Here is a 19,296-nt window from a genome sequence, read left to right on the forward strand (position 1 = left end):
AGGAGGAGGGAATGCACGACAAACAGTAGTGTTCAGTACGGCACCTATGAACAGGATGCGCTGGGAGGGCACCAGGTGAGACTTGGGTACATTTATCGAAAAACCCAACCTGACAACAACTGAGTTGTCTCTTGCAGATGATGGAGCACCTTCTCTGACGACTCCGCTTTGATCAGCCAGTCGTCCAAATAAGGGAACACGGGTATCCCCGACCTCCTGAGATGAGCTGCCACCACCGCCATCACCTTGGTGAAGACTCGAGGCGCAGTAGTAAGACCAAACGGAAGGACCGCAAACTGGTAGTGCTGCGACCCAACCGTGAAACGGAGATACTTCCTGTGCGACTTCAGGATGGGTATATGGAAATACGCGTCCTGCAAGTCGAGCGACACCATCCAGTCTCCTTCCATCAACGCTTGAAGAACCTGAACAAGGGTGAGCATCTTGAATTTCTCCTGCTTCAGATAGAGATTCAAGATCCTGAGATCCAGGATTGGACGAAGCCTGCCATCCTTCTTGGGGATCAGGAAATACCGGGAGTAGCATCCCTGACCCCTTTCCTGCTCTGGGACCACCTCAATCGCACCCTTTCGTAACAGAGTTAGAACCTCCTCCTGCAGAAGAGACAGATGTTCCTCAGTGCAAAAACCTTGACAAGGAGGGTAAACAGGGGGGAATTCCCGAAAGGGAAGGGCATACCCATTTTCTACAAGATTGAGAACCCAAAGATCTGTCGTAACCGATTCCCAATCCTGTAGAAAATGGGTAAGCCGACCCCCAACCGGACCCACATGATCCTGAATAGCGGATCTAGGGCTGCTTTTCTGTGGCAGGGGGGTTGGAAGAGGTGGAGGAAGAGGAGGGCTGACGTCCACGAGGACGCGCTCTTTGCTTTCCCCTGTACGATCTGTACACTGAATTTTGCTGCTGCTGCTGTTGCTGCTACTGCTGTTGGCCTTGCCAGAAATTCCGAAAGGAGCGACCAAAGCCCCTGAACCTTCTGTTGGAAGAAGTGCCCCTGATCTGGAGACCCAAAGACTTCGCTGTAGCTCTGCAATCCTTGAATCTCTCAAGAGCTGCATCCGCCTTCTTCCCAAAGAGACCTGAACCATCAAAAGGAAGATCAAGCAGAGTCGCCTGAACATCAGCCGAAAAGTCCGATGACTTCAACCAGGCTGACCTCCTAGTGGCGACAGCGGTGCCCATAATACGAGCCACAGAGTCAGCAGTGTCCAGACCACTTTGAATAACCTGGCGGGCTGCTGCCTGAGTGTCAGAAATCACCTCCTCAAAATCCTTCCGGTTGGCGTCAGGAATTTTTGGAGCCAGGATACGCAAGGAGTCCATCAGGGCATGCACATACCTTCCCATTAGACATGTGGCATTAGTTGACTTCAAGGCCATACTAGCCGATGAAAAGGTCTTTTTTGCCACCTGGTCCTGTTTCTTTGCTTCCTTCTCACAAGGAACCTGAGGAAAGGCACTAAGACTCTTCTTTGAACAGGCAGCCTGAATGACCAGGCTCTCTGGCAAAGGATGTGAAGACAGAAAAGCCGGGTCCTTAGGAGCAGCCCTGTACCTCCTCGCAACACTCTTAGAAACCGCAGGAGCCGACAAAGGTTTCTTCCACACTTCTATAATGGGATCAGTCAAGGCCTCATTGAATGGAAGTAAAGGCTCAACCACAGAATTCGGTGAATGCAGGACTTCAGTGAGGATATTAGACTTGAACTCCACTGTAGGCAGAGTCAATTGAAGAAGCTCAGCAGCCTTCCTCATAACCAGATGGTAAGGCTGGATATCCTTAGAGGGAGCACCCGAGCCTGAGGGCAACTCCCACTCTGGAGAGAAATCAAGAGTCCCTGAATCCGCCAATTCCTCAAAACAGCTCTCTTCTAATTCACCTTCTTCAACATCAGACTGTGAATCCATGTATCTCTGCTCCTCCAAAAGGCGTTGAGCTTCCCTTCTGGACCTCTCCTTTACACGCCTCGCAGCCGGATCCACCTGCGGCTTCGACGGATTCGGGGCCGGCGCCTGTATCGAATCCGACGGCGCAGAAGAATGCCCTCGAGGATGATCAGGAGCAGGCGACGCTGGAATCGGCGTCGACTACTTCGGCGGAGCCGGGAACTGCCAATGCGGCGTCGGAGCCGGCATGTAAGGCATAAACGGAGCCGGAGGATAGGAGTGAGGAACTCCCAGGCTGAAAGCCAAAGGACCCATGGGACCCGAAGGTGCACCAGAGGGGTACCACGCCCTTGAGAAGACGCCATACATTGCGTTAAGAAACGCTGAAGGGTCCTGGCCTGGAGCAGGAAAGGGCGGCTGAAAACCAGCCTGTTCCTGCCTGTGAAAATGATTCCTGTTCTGGGAACATCTCTCCACAGCCATGGCCTGGTCCTGTCGGTGGAAATGATTCATCCCGGTTCTGCGCTGCGCAGTGGAGTGAGAGAGAGTGAGTCTCTTGAGACGAGACCAACCGCACCAGAGCCTCCAGTTTGTGAGTGAGAGGCTGGGGGGCTGCCCATGCCCCAAATAATGTTTGCTCCACTTTGTTTATTTTGCACATACCATATGATTAGGCCTCAATCTGATGGTATGTGCAAAACAATTCATTGGGCCTGTATTACTTTAGTTGGCCGCCTGAGGCAACCCCCAAGAGGCCTAGCAATCACAGTAGGCCACGATTAAAGCAGCCAGCCTGCATTACCTTAGTTCTCCTACTTTAATCGCAGCCCGGACGCCAGCACCATGCGCATGAAATCAAAAAATTTAAACATGATGATGATTATTTGTCATATTCCCGGACGGTGACAATCATCCTGGATTCATCATGATTACAATTTTTGATGTATTGCCTGCAGCCACAGCCTGCGACGGTCCTTTGAGCACGCAACTCAGGCCACCTCGCTCCGCACTGCCTCTGCCCTGCTCACAACACCAATCAAATCCACCACTGCACGCGATGCCCGCCCAGTGCCACCACTGCCCACAATGAATGATCATTCATTGCCGACGACTGGAGTGGATGGAAAAACTCACCTGCTGCTGGTGGCAGACAGGGGGGACTAGAAATGATTTAATTATGGCCGCACGGTCAGGCCTGAGCACGGTGCCTCTGCCTCTCTGTCTCAGTCGTCTGGGATGCAGGCAGTCACGCGCACTTTTAATTGCGTGAGGCCCAATGCGCATGCGGCATGACAATTGGTCACCCATCAGCCCCACACTAAAGGTGAACTGAAGAGTGGCGCGCAAACGCGCGGAGGAGACAATGCATCTGCGGCAGGCACCTCCTCCTGATTATTAAATCCACATAGCAGAAAGGCTGCCTGCATGGTCTGCACTGGGTCAATGCAGTTGTGCTTTTTTCCCTTCAGGCTGCACTGCGGAGCGGAGAAACGGACAGAGAGGAGTAGTAGTCTCAGTCTGTCAGACTCAGACAGTCAGACTACTGTGACTCTCTCTGAAGCATAGATACCAAGGTTTGAGATTGCTGATGTGTGACATTTTCATAGTTTTATGGTAGCTATGAATGATATTCAATGACCAATGTGCAGGCAATGTGTGACACTTAAAACTGACACTTTCTCGCGAGTAAAATCAAGCAATGAAGTCCATGGAGACAGATAAATATCAGAAGTTACACCCATATGAACAGCGAGAAACTGTAAGACCATCTTGAAACTGCTACATAGCACTTTTCATGTTTTTCATTTATTTTATAGTGCTCCTCGTACTAGGGTGTCAGAGCACTTTACATCATGCACACATTATAGATAGACAATTAATCATACGTGTGTAAATCAGCCTAAATGAAATGTTACATGAAACAGTGAGGATTACAAGTTGTAGAATCACATTTCATCCATACTAGTAAGCAATATATTTTAAGAGTGTTTGTTCTGGAGAAGCACAAACACATGATTTAAAAGGTTCCACTGCGGTTGGTTTTACTTAAAACAATATATTTCTATCCAAACTAAACATTTTAGCAACATTAGGATAATGAAAGTCTGAGGGAAAACGTAGCCCTGGGTTCTAACCTTTAAAACACACTTTTTGAATACAGACCCTTTGGTGTAGTTCATAAGTAATTGTGCTAGATTAGGATTGTAATTTAGGATTGTAATTTATGAAGTGTGACAAAATCGGTAACCCACTGACCTACCCACATAAAATGCACTTTAGTGATCTACATGTACACGTTCTTTTCCACAGGAATATTAACATTCTGTTGTGCTCTTCAGGAGGGTGAAAACCGCTACTATCCAAAATGCCGATCTTGTTCCAGCAGCAACATTATTCTAAACATATGCTGTGATTTCCTTAAGAGCTTTAGGAGACCAGAAACAGCGAGCTGTTAGGCAGACTCAGTCAGGGCTGTAAAATAAATTATATTTTCAAGTCCAGTGCTATAATAATGACAGAGCTCGGCCCGCAGCGGCACCAGCCGGTGACGTGAGCAGCCAATAGCAAAGCTTCTAAAGGCGAAGTCAGGCTGCACATTTAAATGTTATTTACAAGTTGTACAAGTAACACAGACCTGATTGAGTCACGGCCATGACGAGTCTCCGGCCATCTCTCTGAAATGAAGACTGTGCAATTGCAAAAGCTCTGACTTCGGTCTGGGCGCTGCCTGCAGCATAATGAGGCCGGTACCATTAACGGGCGGCACAGGCAGCAATGTTAGCAGTGGACGCCTTACGCACGCACGCCCGCCTCACGAGTGATTACTTCCTGTATCCAGACTCTCCACTCAATCAATCAAATCAAACGTATATTGTTGCAGCGACGTGAAACCATGACAAGTGAAGTGCGCTATAAATGCAATTACAATTCAGCCGCCGATGAGTGTGACCCACGTTATTTCACGGACCGAAAATCGGCCCCAGCCACAAAACCGGCCCCCTGTCAGAAAACCAGCCCTCACCCCCTCCAGCCTACCGGGGGATTGCCCGGTGCCTGCAATTATCAGTCCGGCTCTGTTCTCCAGAGAGCGGCAAAAAGGGGCGAGTCCCATTTGAACTACGTATTTCTTTTTATTTATCCATAGACTTTGACTGCAAAGATGACTTTCTGTGGTAACAACTGCAGGAGCTGGTCCATAGTAAACTTCAAACTGTAGGGGAACCTATGTGGAGTCTCACTGTGCTTCGCTACATAAATCTTTACCTCACGTTCAGGAATGGCCTTTCGGTTCATCTGGCTGCATTCGTGCACCGAACCCGAACTCCAAAGATACACCTCTTGCGTATCTGTCACAGACATCTGTTTGCAACATTCCTATTAAGGCTTACACCCTATAGTCCTAGGGGCTGACAGGTTCCCTGGCACAGTGGTAAAGATTTTTCTGTAGAAAATTAACTTTAAATGTGGAGAAAAAGAAAGCAATACTCTGGTTCCAGGTCTAAAGGTGTAGAAAGAAAGGAAGTGATGTCCACAAGCATGGGTGGACTTATATGTGGCTTTGTTTGTCACTTCGGGAGCTGATCGACGTCTGTGCGAAGCTGGACGGTGGTACCAACCAGCGTGCATGAGCACGTCTGAATTTCCAGATCCATTTTGGCACTTGGAGATATTCATAAGGCGAGGAATCTGTGGTTAGAAGTATCCCACACCCGTTCTGCTTTTTGCCCTTGAACAGATAACCTGATGATGTATAAATCCATGAAGTCAATGTACCTATCGTGTTGACTCACTTACCACACAAGCTAGACAAATCGGCACCAATATTTTGTGGCGTATTCTCTCACCTGTCCTGCTGCCTGTTGATGCTGTGCTGTGCAGGATGTCAAAATAACCTGGAAAAGCTGGAGTGCTGGTAGAAGAATCTGGCGATATCTCTCCACGGGTGCTGGAATGAAGACTGGAGTATCTCGCATCCCAAACATCCTGAATAAAAGACAATAAAAGTCAGCTAGAAAAAACCCCACCACAGGCAAAATACATACTGCTGTAGTAAACAAGCATCTCCATTTGTATAATTATCCCCTCTTTACTCACTAATGTGAACAAAGAAGTTACAAAGGAAGTGACTAAAGACCTGAAGGATGGATATAGACTGTGCTGACTGCATACTTTTTACTCTATTATTTGTCAAAGCAGTGTCCTGCACTTTATATGGAACAGAGTTAGTGATACTTCGCTAAAAATCAATAAATAGGGACACTATTACAGCGTTCTGGTGCTACAGTCCTGGTTTGTATTCTACATCTGCTGAAAACACCTAAGCTTTAAGCACATCTAATATTCTAGGAGAAATTGTAAATTATAAGCTAAACTCACAACAGGGGGACTTCAATAAATTGGAGGTTTCAAATGTTAAGTTATATAAAAGCTCAAATGATGTGAGGGCTAAATTGTGTGTGCCAAAAGTTGCACCATATACCAAGGTACGCAGGAGAACGAGTCAAGATACTTCAGTAGCATTTCTATCATTGGCACATTGTGAATTTACACGAAATGGAGTAGAGACCAAATTTGGTCAGTAACCCTTAAAAAAACCTATCACTCAACTAAAACAATTACTAGAATCAGTTGCCTCACCACTTTCTGTTGCCAACAGCCGCCACTGCGAATAAATTCCCATTTATTTAAGAAGGTAAGTATGCCAGAGAATATTTTTCAAGCTTGGCAATAACCAGTAAGAAAAGGCCACCTTGCAGTACCAATTCTCTGTAAACATTAGTTTGATGCCCATTTTCCTGCAAATAATATACAAAGTGGGGTTGGGTGACCAATGAATCATATAGGCTGAATGACAATGTATTGTCAAACAAGGTAGTACAATTGTACTGATGGGAAGCATCCACAAAAATACTTGTGAAAACTTTTAAATCTTTGGGAGCTAACCATCACTTCAAATTACTAAATGAATTGTTAGCTCAATTAGACTCATGGAGATTTAGCAAATGAGACAGTCATTCTTGCAATAAAACAGCATGGACTATTAAATGTTCCAACGATCCTTTCTGCTCTTTGACGCATTTTTTCAAAATTGGAGACATCACATCAACAAATTCAGGTGTGACTGTAATATTGTTATGGTTTAAATATCTTTATTGTATTTCCAGTATCAATAGGTAACCTGTTTGCACAAACAAAGAAGTGAGAAGAAAGAGGTGAATCCTCCAAACCCCGTCCCAAGTTAATGGTTATGTGCTAGTGCTGTGGCGGACTCGGACAAGTAGAACAGGCGTAAGTATTTAGGACAGGTAAGCTCACGAAATTCTGTGGTCAGGGGGGTTTAGAAGGGCTTTCAAAGCTTGGGGAATGATGAGATTTGGTTGGTCAGTGAGAGGGTGATTCATTTCATCCCCATTATATACCAGAGTCTATGTAACCAGCCCTGGTGTGTAGGAATATTTAGGGTGCCCCAGTGCGTTAATATGTTCGGAAGGGCTGCCAGTAGCGCTAGTCTGCCTCTGCAGGACTTTAATGGAAAGTTGAGTGTGTTAGGAGGGCCAAAGAGGATGTATGCCAGGTATCTAGGGATTTCTGTGTCTAGGTGCATGTCTATGTCTTTAAGGTCCTGAGGCCAGTATGTGGCTAATTTCAGGCATTCCCATAGTATGTGTAGTAACGTACCTAAGGAACTGCATTGGCGCCAGCAGTCAGGTGATTTAGATGGTGTACGTTTATGTAATCTATTAGGGGTGAAATACCATTACGTTATGATTTTAGTGGGCGTTTCAAAGCCGGGATGTTACGAGCTGTGTGCCGGGCGCAGTAGTAGATTTCATCCCATTCCTTCATAGACAGTTCCCTCCCTATCTCTGAATCACGCCGCCGCTGGCCCGGGGATTTTGCGGCTGGGAATTCGGGATCCCAGTAGCATATACAGATGGGTACTGAGGTGTGTGTTTGTCGTGCAAGAAAGTATCACCCAATGGGGAATCTGGGTGCAATGCCACCTCTCTCCTTCGGGAAATTCATGTTCTTGGCCAAGGGAGTCGAACGGGATGGGACCTTCTGTGTCAAACAGGTGCCCTACCGATATACATCCTGCTTGGGTCCAGCGATGGAACTCCGGGTTCGATAGGGCCTGGATAAAGTCGGAGTTCCCTACGGTAGGTGTTAAGGGAGAGGGACAGGAGGTGAGATGCCTGCGAGTTGCCATCTTGTCCAAAGCCACTAGAGCTGGCTTCCTGATAGAAGATATAAGTTAGGGGGACGTGCGCTTTTTAGAAGAAAGGGAATCTTCCAAAAGGGCTGTCCTGCAAGCGCTTTTTCCATAAAAAGCCAGTGTTATTCCAACTCCCCACGTTTACATTCGACAAAGATTCTTAGCAGTGCAGCCAGGTAGTAATGAACAAAGTCTTGAACCCCGAAACCACCCTCCGAAGGAGACCTTTAGGCTAGTCTGGGACGTTTATCCGCCCAGACAAAATGATTCAAATCGTCCTGTAGTGCTCGAATGGACCCCGGGGTAGGTCTAATGGTAATACTTGGAAGAGAGTGTGTTGCCGCCAGCGGTGCAGGTCAGAGTGTATCTGCTGGGTCAGTGCGCAGTAATTGAGGGTCAAAGTCTCAGATGTTGTGGGGGCGATCTGGAGTCCCAGGTACCTGATGTAAGAAGTGGCCCACTGGAGAGGGAAAGTTTGTTAAAGTGTAGGTAACAATTGTTGTGACATTGTTAGGTTTAGGGCTTGTGACTTGTGGATATTCATTTTGAAACCTGCAACTTGGTCAAAGGCTGTGAGTTTGTCGAGGAAGGCCGGGAAGGATGAGGCCAGGTCCTCCAGCGTCGTCAGAACATCATCGGCGTACAGGCTGATTGTGTGTAAGTCACCGCCAAAATTACTTCTCTTAATTGCAGGGTGTGATGGGACTCTGTGGGCCATGGCCTCCATGTATAAGGCAGAGAGTAATGGTGACAGCGGGCACCCTCGCCTGGAGTCTCTATTAATTGTAAATGGAGTAAAAGAAGGTCCATTTAACTGAATGACTGCGGTAGGGCCGTCATAGGTGCTAGAGATCCACTTCCAAAATCTATCTCCCATACCGAAATGCTCCAAAGTGGCCTTGAGATAGGGCCAGTGAAATCTGTCTAACGCTTTCTCAGCTTCGACCGATAAGAGGATATGTTCTTGGCCAGGTCTCTGGGCCTTGTCTATAAGGTGGAGGATGCTGCGTGTATTGTCACTGCACTGACGTTGTGCGACAAACCCTGCCTGATCCGGGTCAATAAGACCCGCAGTAAGGGATTGCGACGAGCAGCTAAGATACCTCTGAATATTTTAAAATATTTTAAAATAAGCATTTAAAAGGGAAATCGGTCTGTACGAGGAGCACTGGGCTTTATCTTTTTTTGGGGATCACGGAGATGGAGGCCATTTTCATCGAAGGAGCGAGGGTTGTCGAGTTCCCAAGGGCGTGAAAGAGTCCGGTCAGGGGGGGCAATAGAATTGGGCAAAACGTTTTGTAAAAGATAGCTGAAACGCCGTTGGGGCCCAAGGGATTTGGAAAGCTTTAGTCAGGCTATACATGCGATGACCTCCTCAATTTTATTCGAATGGTCCAAATCTTCCCTTTGTTCCGAGGTGAGGGTGGATGTATGTGCTTCCTGGAGGTATGACGGGATTCCCTCTATCTGGAGGTTCTGCGCTGCGTATAGCTTCTGATAGTAGTTGCTAAACGCTTTTGTTATATGGGGATCTTCGGTCTGCGCCTGGCCCTCAGAATCTAAAATCTCCTGGACCCGTGGCTCTTGCCGCTGGATCCTCAGCCTGTTGATAAGGAGATCGCCCGAAATAGAATTAATGTTTTAAGCACAGTGTGGCATATTCTGCCCTATCACTATCAATACCGGCTAGTTGGGTTCTGGAGGCCTCCAACTGCCTCCCCACCTGGTGGTTCCTGACCATTGGTGAATGCGCTTGAGTTCTACAACTTGTTGCAAGAGGTTTTCCCTTTTATCCCTGCACCCTTTATTTTAGGCAGACGATATGGCGATCAGTTCCCTGCTTACCAAAGCCTTCAGTGGGTCCCAAATAATGGAAACGGCAGATTCTGGGGTGTCGTTGATGGCCAGAAAGTCTTTGATCGTTCTGGTGATTTGCTCCACATTGCCAGGACGTTGCAAAAGACTGTCTGGCAGACGTCATGTTTGGGGCTATGGCCATGTCTTAGAATGTCTATGTTGACCACTATAGCCGCATGATCCAACAGGGATTGAGATTCAATAGTGAAGTCTTGCACCCGAGAGGCAAAGTCGTGGGTGCCCAGGAAATTGTCTAGTGTGGCATATCTTTTCCGCACAAATGAAGAATATGTGTAGTCTCTGGCCTGTGTATGTGTGTTCTTCCAGATATCGGGGAGTCCCCTATTGTTGAGCCAGGCCAAGTCCTTCTTGGAAAGTGAGCCCGTATGTCCCTGTCTTTGTGCATATTTGTCCATGTCGTTCTCGACGACGAGGTTCAGATCGCTCCCCACTAAGACCAGGCGGCCTGAGGATCCCATGATCTCTACAACTGCTTGTTTCAAGAACGCCTCCTGCCCTTCATTAGGTGAGTAAATGGAGGCTATCGTGATTTTTTTCCGGTGCCTGTATGTAGTGAGTACGCTAACAGCCTCCCTCGTAACTCTGCCTCTTTGGATATTATCTTGCCTTTGAAGTGTAGGAAGACTAAAATGGCAGGGAGGATAGAGAAACATTGGCGTGGTAAGTGTTTGGAGCGTAGTCTATGCTCATCCAGGGGGAGAAGGGGAGTCTCTTGTAGTAAGCATACATGGGCCCCTAAGTGTTCATGGTAAGAGGATGGAGCTCCTTTTTCGGGGATGATTGAGGCCTTTGACAATTAGTGTGAGAATTCTCCGTCGATTTGACATTGGGCACGGATGTAGAGTGCTATGCAGTGGCTACCTGTGAGAGGGCAGAGGATCATACGTGCGGTGCAGGTAGAGCAAAATGTAGTAGGGAGTGTAGAGGTCAAAGGCTCACGATGATAGTTTCCAGGCCCGTTCAGCAGAAGAAATTGTAAACAAACCAAAGTCATAACAAACAAGAACAGAAAATTTGAACTGATGCAAAGGAAATTACAGTCCACTTCTGGTATGTCCATTTAGTCACTAGTGGGGTCATGGGTGCGGACCCCCCTATCCCGCCCGGGCCCGGCCATCCACCACCCCGGCGTTGTGTCGAGGCGGGGGTAGAAAGGAGAGCGAGATGTGAGAATGAATGAATGAATGAAAAGGTATTTCTAGACGCATGGCTACTCGGGAGCATCCCAGTACAAGTAGCGGTGCAATTTCAACCACGGACAAAATTAAGGAAACAGATACGTTCTAAGTTGCTTTTGGAAGGTTAAGTGGTTAGGTTCCAGGCAAATATCAATAGGTAGATTGTTCCACAATTTTGCAGCATTTAATGAGAAGCGACGTTCTCCGCTTAGTGTTCTTTTAATTTTGGGGTCTACAGCTAGTTGTTTGTTATCTGACTTTAAAGATCTCTTGGGGCGATAAGGTTGAATAATATCTGTGATAGAGGGATGGCCTTTGCCTGAGAGTGCTTTATGCATGATACATAAAGCCTTAAACTGGACTCTTTTTTCGATGGGCAGCCAATGGTGTGATGCAAGAGCAGGCTTGGCTGAAAAGTGTTTGGAAGTATTCAAAAGCAAACGTTCAGCACGGTTTTTTTAACGGTTGTGAGTGGTGCTCCTAGATATAGGGCATTAGCATAGTCTTTGCGTGATAAAATCAAAGCTTGAACCAGTAGTCTTCTGGCATAGGAAAGTAGTAGGGGGAAGGATCTTTTATAAGATCCCAAAGCAACAAGCTGCCACCTAACCAGCTTGCTCTTTAAAATCCAACTTACGGTCTAGCCATACACACTTAATATGGTCCTATGGGGAGGGCGGTGTCCCAAAACAGCTAGGCCAGAAGGACCATATACTCGGCAAAGAATATGAGACCCAAAGGAGAGGTTCCCTTTGTCAAGGTGACGCTGGTCTCAAGGAAGCTCCGGATAGTGTGCCTGAATGCCTGCGTCTCTCTGGCTATTGTATCAGGATCCGCTCAAGACCAACAGGCGAAGTGCCGGAACCCCCCCCCACCACTCGGCAGTTTACTCCGTTTGTTTCTACTCTGCTGTTTCGCATAGATCAGAGGATCTGCCTTCAAGTTCAGTATGTGACGCGCTTCTTCCATGGATTAGGTTTGATGTAATTTCCCTTCATGACGGAAAATTACACGGAAGGGGTGCCCCCAGGAATAGCGCAATGCTGCTGCACAAAGGTGAAAAGTGATGGGTTCAAAGTCTTTCTGTTTCTGGAGGGTTGTTGCTGCAAGGTCCTGGTATAGGACCAGGTGATAGTCTTGTTACTGCAGGGGGTGTTTGTTTCTGGCTTTCTGGAAGATACGCTCCTTCAAGGGGAAGTTGTGGACACACATGCAAATGTACAGTGGCGGGGCTTTAGATGAGCGTTTGGGTTTTACTCTCTGTACTCTGTCGAGTTGGATGGTTATCTAGGGACCTGCTTCCAGGATGGATCGCAATAAGTCCGATCCCTCGGTTCCGGAGGAAACTCCGCGAATTTGGATGTTGTTACGGCGTGATCTGTTCTACGGCTCTTCTGTGTGGGCTTGGGGGTCCAGGTTCTGCCTGTTGGAGTTGTTCAATGTCTTCCTCACTGCTTGTTTCATGATCTTCCAGCATTGAGAGTTGTGAGAAAATGCCATCTTTCTGGCATGGTATGCCCCCGCTTTTTGCTGAATTGCTGATGTACTTTGAGTGTGCCCTGGGCATCTGCCAATCAGGTGCCCAGGGCCTGTGTTCCTTCCCTAAAACTGTATTGAAACTAGGCCAAATTGGCATCTCTGGCCACAGGTAAGCACCTGGTAAATGGTACCCTAGGTACCCAGGGCCCTGTGACCAGAGAAGGCTCCTAAGGGCGGCAGCACTTTTTGTGCCACCCTTAAGGGCCCTGTACACTGACACACGCTGCCTTTGCAGGTTGAGTGTCTTGGTGCAGAAGTAAACAGAGTCGACATGGCACACATCCCTGTGTGCCATGCCCACAGAACCCACTGCCCTTGCATACTTCAGTCACCCCTATAGCTGGGTGCACTATGCCAGTGTGGGCACAGGTGCATGAGCCCTGTATGTGAGAAAGTGCCATCTTTCTTGCATTGGTATGCCCCCACTTTTTGCTGAACTGCTGATGTGCTTTGACTGAGTGTGCCCTGGGCTCCTGCCAACCAGGTACCCAGGGCCTGTGTTCATTCCCTAAAGCTGTATTAAAACAAAACCCAATTGGCATCTCTGGCCAGCTATTAGCCCCTAGTAAATGGGGCCAGGACCTGTTGAACAGAGAAGACCCCTAAGGGCTGCAGCACTTATTGTGCCACCCTTAGGGGCCCTGTACCCTGATACCCACACACTGCCTTTGCAGGCTGTGTCTAGGTACAGAACTAAACAGAGTCAACATGGCACACATCCCTGTGTGCCATGCCCACAGAACCCACTGCCCTGGCATACTTCAGTCACCACTCTAGCTGGGTGCCCTATGCCAGTGGTGTGGGAACAGGTGCATGAGCCCTGTGCCCTTACAGTACCCAGAGCCATTCCTGGGTACTCAACGTGCAGTGATGTCATTAAGAGTATATAGTGCTAGGAGGTTGTCATTACAAACTCCACAGCACCATAATGTCTACACTGAAGACTGAGAAGTTTGGTACCAATCTTCTCAGCACAATAAACCCGCACGGATGCCAGCGAGGGATTTAATGTAAAATGCACCAGAGGGCATCTTAGAGATGCCCCCTGAAAACCTAACCTACAATCCACGTCTGGTCTGAGTGGCTGCAGAGGCTGCCACACAGCAGACATGTTGCTGGACCCCTGGGTGGAGAGCCCCCCGCTCTCCTGGGCATGCAACAATGCACATCCTGGGCGAGGTGCTAGGACTCCTCCCCCAGGATGGGCAGGGAGAAACTTCAAAGGCATGCCGCCTCTGTGAGCTTCTCCAGACCATTTGCTGTACTCAGCAACTGGCCCCCACCAGTTCCAACCTCCACTCTGGCGGGAAGACTGGCGGGAAACCCCACGTCAGGAAGGGGGGTGTGCCAGCCTTTGCCAACCCCACCCCTCAGGTGGGAGATGCGAGGTGAAGCATCACCCCAGGCTCCGGCCATCTTGAAGATGGGGAGCCCTGCCTAATCACAGCTAGGCTTCTTCCCCCCTCCCACAGGAGAGGAGCAGGCTATGTGGTGTACCCACCCCAGGACAGGGACCTATTGGTCCCTGCCCTTGCCCTACCTGTAACACCCATAAATTTAGTAATTTCAAAGAAATAGAGAAGCCAGTGGAAACTTCCTAATTGTAGCACCTGACCCAAATCACCCCCCAAATTTTAAATCGCCCCTGATAGTTTGTATGGGCGAAGTGTGTGCACACTGGTTACCACCCACTGTCACAGTGATAGTTCATCAAAGAACTCAAGAGATCAATACATAAATGCAAAGGTGCACCACAAAATTTCAGAACTACAATGTCAATGATCACAGACGTAGGCTTTCTTAGTTGTGATTTTCTTTATTCCAACAAAAGGTGTACGGTCAAAACACTTTTGTTCGCAGCCGACGCGTTTCGTCCTCAAGGGACTTCTTCAGGGCAAATTCTTATGAGTATATATATAGTCGTCGTAATGGGTGGGAAGTTTCTTTGTAGATGAGCGTTTCAAAGGATCTCTTAATTAGTAGTATTGGAAAGCCAAACAATTATTAATATATGTAAACAAGTAGTCAGAATGTGAGTCTTCAAAAATTTGGCAAGACGTCTATGAACAGTCCTCTTTAGTTACTATATAGATTAGTGTTCAGAGGGAGACGGACAGAAAAACGATTGTTCCATCAGGGATGACTCTTAATAAGGGCGCTCGAATCCGGGAAGGAAGCCGTTCTTGACGTGGTGCGATACGAGGAAGGAGGATGCAGGGAACGTAGGACTTTATTAAGAGTCACCCCTGATGGAACAATCATTTTTCTGTCCGTCTCCCTCTGAACACTAATCTATATAGTAACTAAAGAGGACTGTTCATAGACGTCTTGCCAAATGTTTGAAGACGACTCACATTCTGACTACTTGTTTGCATGTATTAATAATTGTTTGGCTTTCCAATACTACTAATTAAGAGATCCTTTGAAAAGCTCATCTACAAAGGAACTTCCCACCCATTACGACGACTATAGTGCCAATACACATTTACACACACACACACACATTTATATATACTCAAAAGAATTTGCCCTGAAGAAGTCCCTTGAGGACACCCGTTTTGACTGTACACCTTTTGTTGGAATAAAGAAAATCACAACTAAGAAAACCTACGTCTGTGATCATTGACATTGTAGTTCTGAAATTGTGTGGTGCACCTTTGCATTTATGTATTGAGCCCCTAAATTTAGTATTTAGGGGCACCCTGAACCTTCCTTCCTCAGATCCCGATAACAAAAGAAGAAAGGAGATCAAGAAGACCCGCGGTGCAGCTGCTAACAACAGGACGACACCGTGCAGCTGCTAACAACAGGACGACACCAACTGACTTGGCCCCAGCCCTACTGGCCTGTCGATCCAGGAACCTGCTCCTGCTTAATCCCCTCGACTCCTGCAGACAGCAACCTTGGGACACCCGGAGGACCTGCCTGCCTTGACCCTCTTAAAGACTGGGACTCCCATAAGCAGAGGCTCTGCTTCAACAACCAACCCCTGGTGCCAGCCAGGAAGCTCAAGACCTGCCCACTTTGCACCCACCGAGCCCGGCCCGTGCCCGAGTGATCCAAGACTACGAGGACGTCCCCCCGGCGACTGGGACCCGAGGTCCAGTGCCCAAAGACCCTCCTCGATGAACCAGACCACGCCTGCAGCTCAGAACCAGGGACCCCTCCAACCGCGACCAGCCGAGGGTAAGATTTCCCGACACCCAAAGACAACCCGGCGTCCTGCGACCCACTGTGCCTCCCTCTGGGGTACCTACCTCTTCTCTAGGATCCCAACGTACCTCTCGAAGTGGTGGTCGCACCTGAAGAATAACCGCCCCGAGTCTTCAGCCTTTGTTCCCTTTTTACCTTTCCCCGTGAATAACATTGAGCGCCTGACGGCTCAAAGGCACCCTGCAACCTGCCTGACCTTGGGGACCTCTGAGTCTATGCCCAGAACCCTAACTTCCCCAGCCGAGTAGTCCAGCAGGTGCAGGAGGTCGGCCGTAGTCTGGAGCTGGCAGACCACTGTCTGGGGCGAGGTAGGGGAAGACTGAAACCCCAAACCTGCGCAGATCAGCTGGGACCACCGCCATCACCTTCGTGAACACCCGTGGGGCGCTGGTAAGGCCGTAGGGGAGCACGGTAAACTGAAAGTGCTCGTGGCCTACCGCGAACCGCCGGTGGGGCGGCAGGATGGGAATGTGAAAATAAGCGTCCTGCAAGTCCAAAGCTACCATCCAGTCTCCCGGGTCCAGGGCACCAGGGCAGCTAAGACCTGTGCCAGTGTCAGCATCTTTAACTTCTCCGTCCGGAGTAAGCTGTTGACATTCTGTAGGTCCAAGATAGGGCGTAGGCCCCCTTTGCCCTTCTTGGGTACCAGAAAGTAGTGGGAGTAACAACCACACCCTACTTCTGGCCCAGGAACACGCTCGATGGCCCCCTTGGCCAAGAGGGCCGTAACTTCCTCTCGCAGAAGACTCAAATGATCCCCCGTCATGCAGTGGTACTGCGGTGGCATGGCTGGAGGGGTCGACTCGAAGGAGAGGGAGTAGCCCCTTCAGACGATTTGCAGCACCCACCTGTCCGATGTGACAGTGCGCCAGTGGAGGAGGTGATGTCGAACCCTGCCCCCCACTGGCGTCACATGGGCCTGAAAGCTCGGACTAGGAAGGTTTTGAGGCGGTTGCTGCAGGGGTAGGTGTGGACTGACCTTGCCGTTGTCCCCGACCACCGTCACAGTGGTTAACACGTCCGCCACCGCGTTGGATGTTAGTCTGCGGCCCGTGGCTGGCAGGACGTGTGGGGGTGCCCCTTCCTTGGCCACGAAAGGGGGGAAAGGCAGCAGTTTGCTGGCGCAGGGCCGAGAGGCCCAAGGACTCGGCCGTAGCACTGTCTGCCTTGTCGCCAAAGAGGCGGCTGCTATCAAACGGCATGTCCATAAGGGTGTCCTGGACATCGGCCGAAAAGTTGGCGGACCTCAGCCAGACATGGCGACCAATCGCCACCCTCGTTGCCATCGCTCTGCCTAGCGAGTCCATGGTATCCAGCCCACACCGGATGGAATACCGTGCCGCATCTCAACCCTCCACAAGGGCTTGGGTGAGTTTAGTCCGGACCTCCTCCGGACATTGTGGCAGCACGTCCACGACCGTGTCCCACAGAGAGTGGGTGTAACAGCCCAAGAGGCACGCAGTGTTGACTGACCGCAACCCCAAACTAACCGAGGAGAACATCTTTTTACCATACTGTTCATACCTCTTGGATTGCCGATCGGGGGGAGCAGTTGGGTATGAGGTCTGGGAGTTAGAGGCCTGGATGACCAGGCTCTCGGATGGGGTGGGTCGACAGGAAGCAAGGGTCGCCCGGAGCCGGGCGGTGGTGCCTGGCCACGTGGGACAACCGCCTATGTAACCTTGGAAAAATGACATGTGTAACGAGATCTAAGCTCAGAAACCTAAACGGGTAGTCCGCTTACCGCGAGTACAGTCTTTACTTTTGGGAATGTATACCAAACATAGAGACAGATCGGGCACACTGACACCAGAGTCTGTCTTCTGTTGCTCTGTCACCGTAACTTACCAGCATTTAGCTGCTGAATGCATGCAGCGCTCTTATTTAACTGAGCGTCCTCTGCGCTGGCATTTCTGCTGACTCATCCGGTAGGCCGGGAAGACTGTACTCGCGGTAAGCGGACTACCCGTTTAGGTTTCTGAGCTTAGATCTCGTTACACATGTCATTTTTCCAATCCAAGCTTACATAGGCGTTGCCCCATGTTGTTCTTTATAGATTTATGCACGAACGTTTCTTCTCGCATGAAAAGAATCGAATGAGGTTGGGCCGTAACTGATGGATTCAAGTGACGGTTTTTCACATTAACCGAGGTAGAATATTTTACGCATTATTAGAGGTATGAAGGACATACTATCGTGGTTATGTTGTTAACTTTTTATCGAGTGAGTGTGTAAGTGTCTTTGTGTAGGTTGGCTTTGCTTAAAAGATGATCTCACTCGTGCCCATGTTAATGTTCGGGCCCGGGTCTCTTTTCAATCAACATATTGATCAATACTCAGTTCTTCAGTATTCGATGTTGAAGAATAGCGTTGAGTGGAAAAGCGTTCAAAACTTATTTTCTGTAAGTTGGTGAGGATTGCGCGCCGAAGGAAAACGGTTCCAACACGGAGCGCTGGAAACCCATCTGAGCCCGGTGGCGGAAAAAAACAATCTGGGGATGGAGCCGATGCCCATGCGCAGTATCATCCAAAGGAGGAGTCACCTATCCCTTGACTTACAAAGTCTTTTCTACAATAAAACAAACTGCAAACATCTGGGCCCAACACTAGGTGGCCATCTATGCATAGTGTGTGATCTGCAGATCACATGCCTCGAACACGTTTTTACTCAACTATTTTCAGCTTAGATCCCAGGACTAAATCTAGGATCCAGTCCTGGAACTACCAGAGTAATCTACAAAGTAATTGAGCTCAATGCTAAAATGGGGTTAGAATTGTGTTGCCTACTACAACCCCTGTATCTATTGTGTTTACAAAATGTATTGCCTTTCTGCAAAGTACTCATCTGAGACCGGAGTATATTTTGATACCAGTTGGTTCTAACTATATCTTTGATATGAAAATAATTTGCCTGGAGTTCAGTCTTTGAGTGTGTAAGCTTTTGCTGATTGAGTGGGTACAACGAATGGTTTACACTGTCCTCTGGTACTGCCTTACTGCTCGACCAAGCTACCACTTTAGAGAGTAAGGTCACACCTGGCTTTAACCTCTGTTATACCTCTGGGGTTTGTGGACTCTATACACACTGTACCTTACCTTTGTCCAGTATATATAGAGCCACTTTCACACAGTCCTCTGATACTGCCTTAACGCTCGACCAAGCTACCACTTTAGAGAGTAAGGTTATATCTAACTTTAGCCTCTGCCATACCTCTGGGGACTGTGGACTCTGTGCACACTGTCCCTTACTTTGGTCCAGTATATACAGAGCCACTTTCTGGTCTTTGCCGTGCTCCTGTGTGGGAGATCCAGTACCATGGAAACTTTATAGTGGTGTAAAGGACCCCGCGCAGACAGCCC

General features: G+C 48.6%; 1 protein-coding gene across 1 annotated transcript in view; it reads right to left on the reverse strand.

Moving 5' to 3' along the window:
* NUP205 (nucleoporin 205) overlaps positions 1-19,296 on the reverse strand; it is a 967,082-nt gene that overhangs the window by 83,664 nt on the left and 864,122 nt on the right. Inside the window, exon 34 of the mRNA XM_086952983.1 lies at positions 5,757-5,895. Within this exon, the coding sequence (XP_086809109.1) occupies positions 5,757-5,895 (139 nt within the window). The remainder of the gene's footprint in view (positions 1-5,756; positions 5,896-19,296) is intronic.

This window comes from Lissotriton vulgaris, chromosome 1_2 (genome assembly GCF_964263255.1).
Source record: "Lissotriton vulgaris chromosome 1_2, aLisVul1.2, whole genome shotgun sequence".
Classification (NCBI taxonomy): domain Eukaryota; kingdom Metazoa; phylum Chordata; class Amphibia; order Caudata; family Salamandridae; genus Lissotriton; species Lissotriton vulgaris.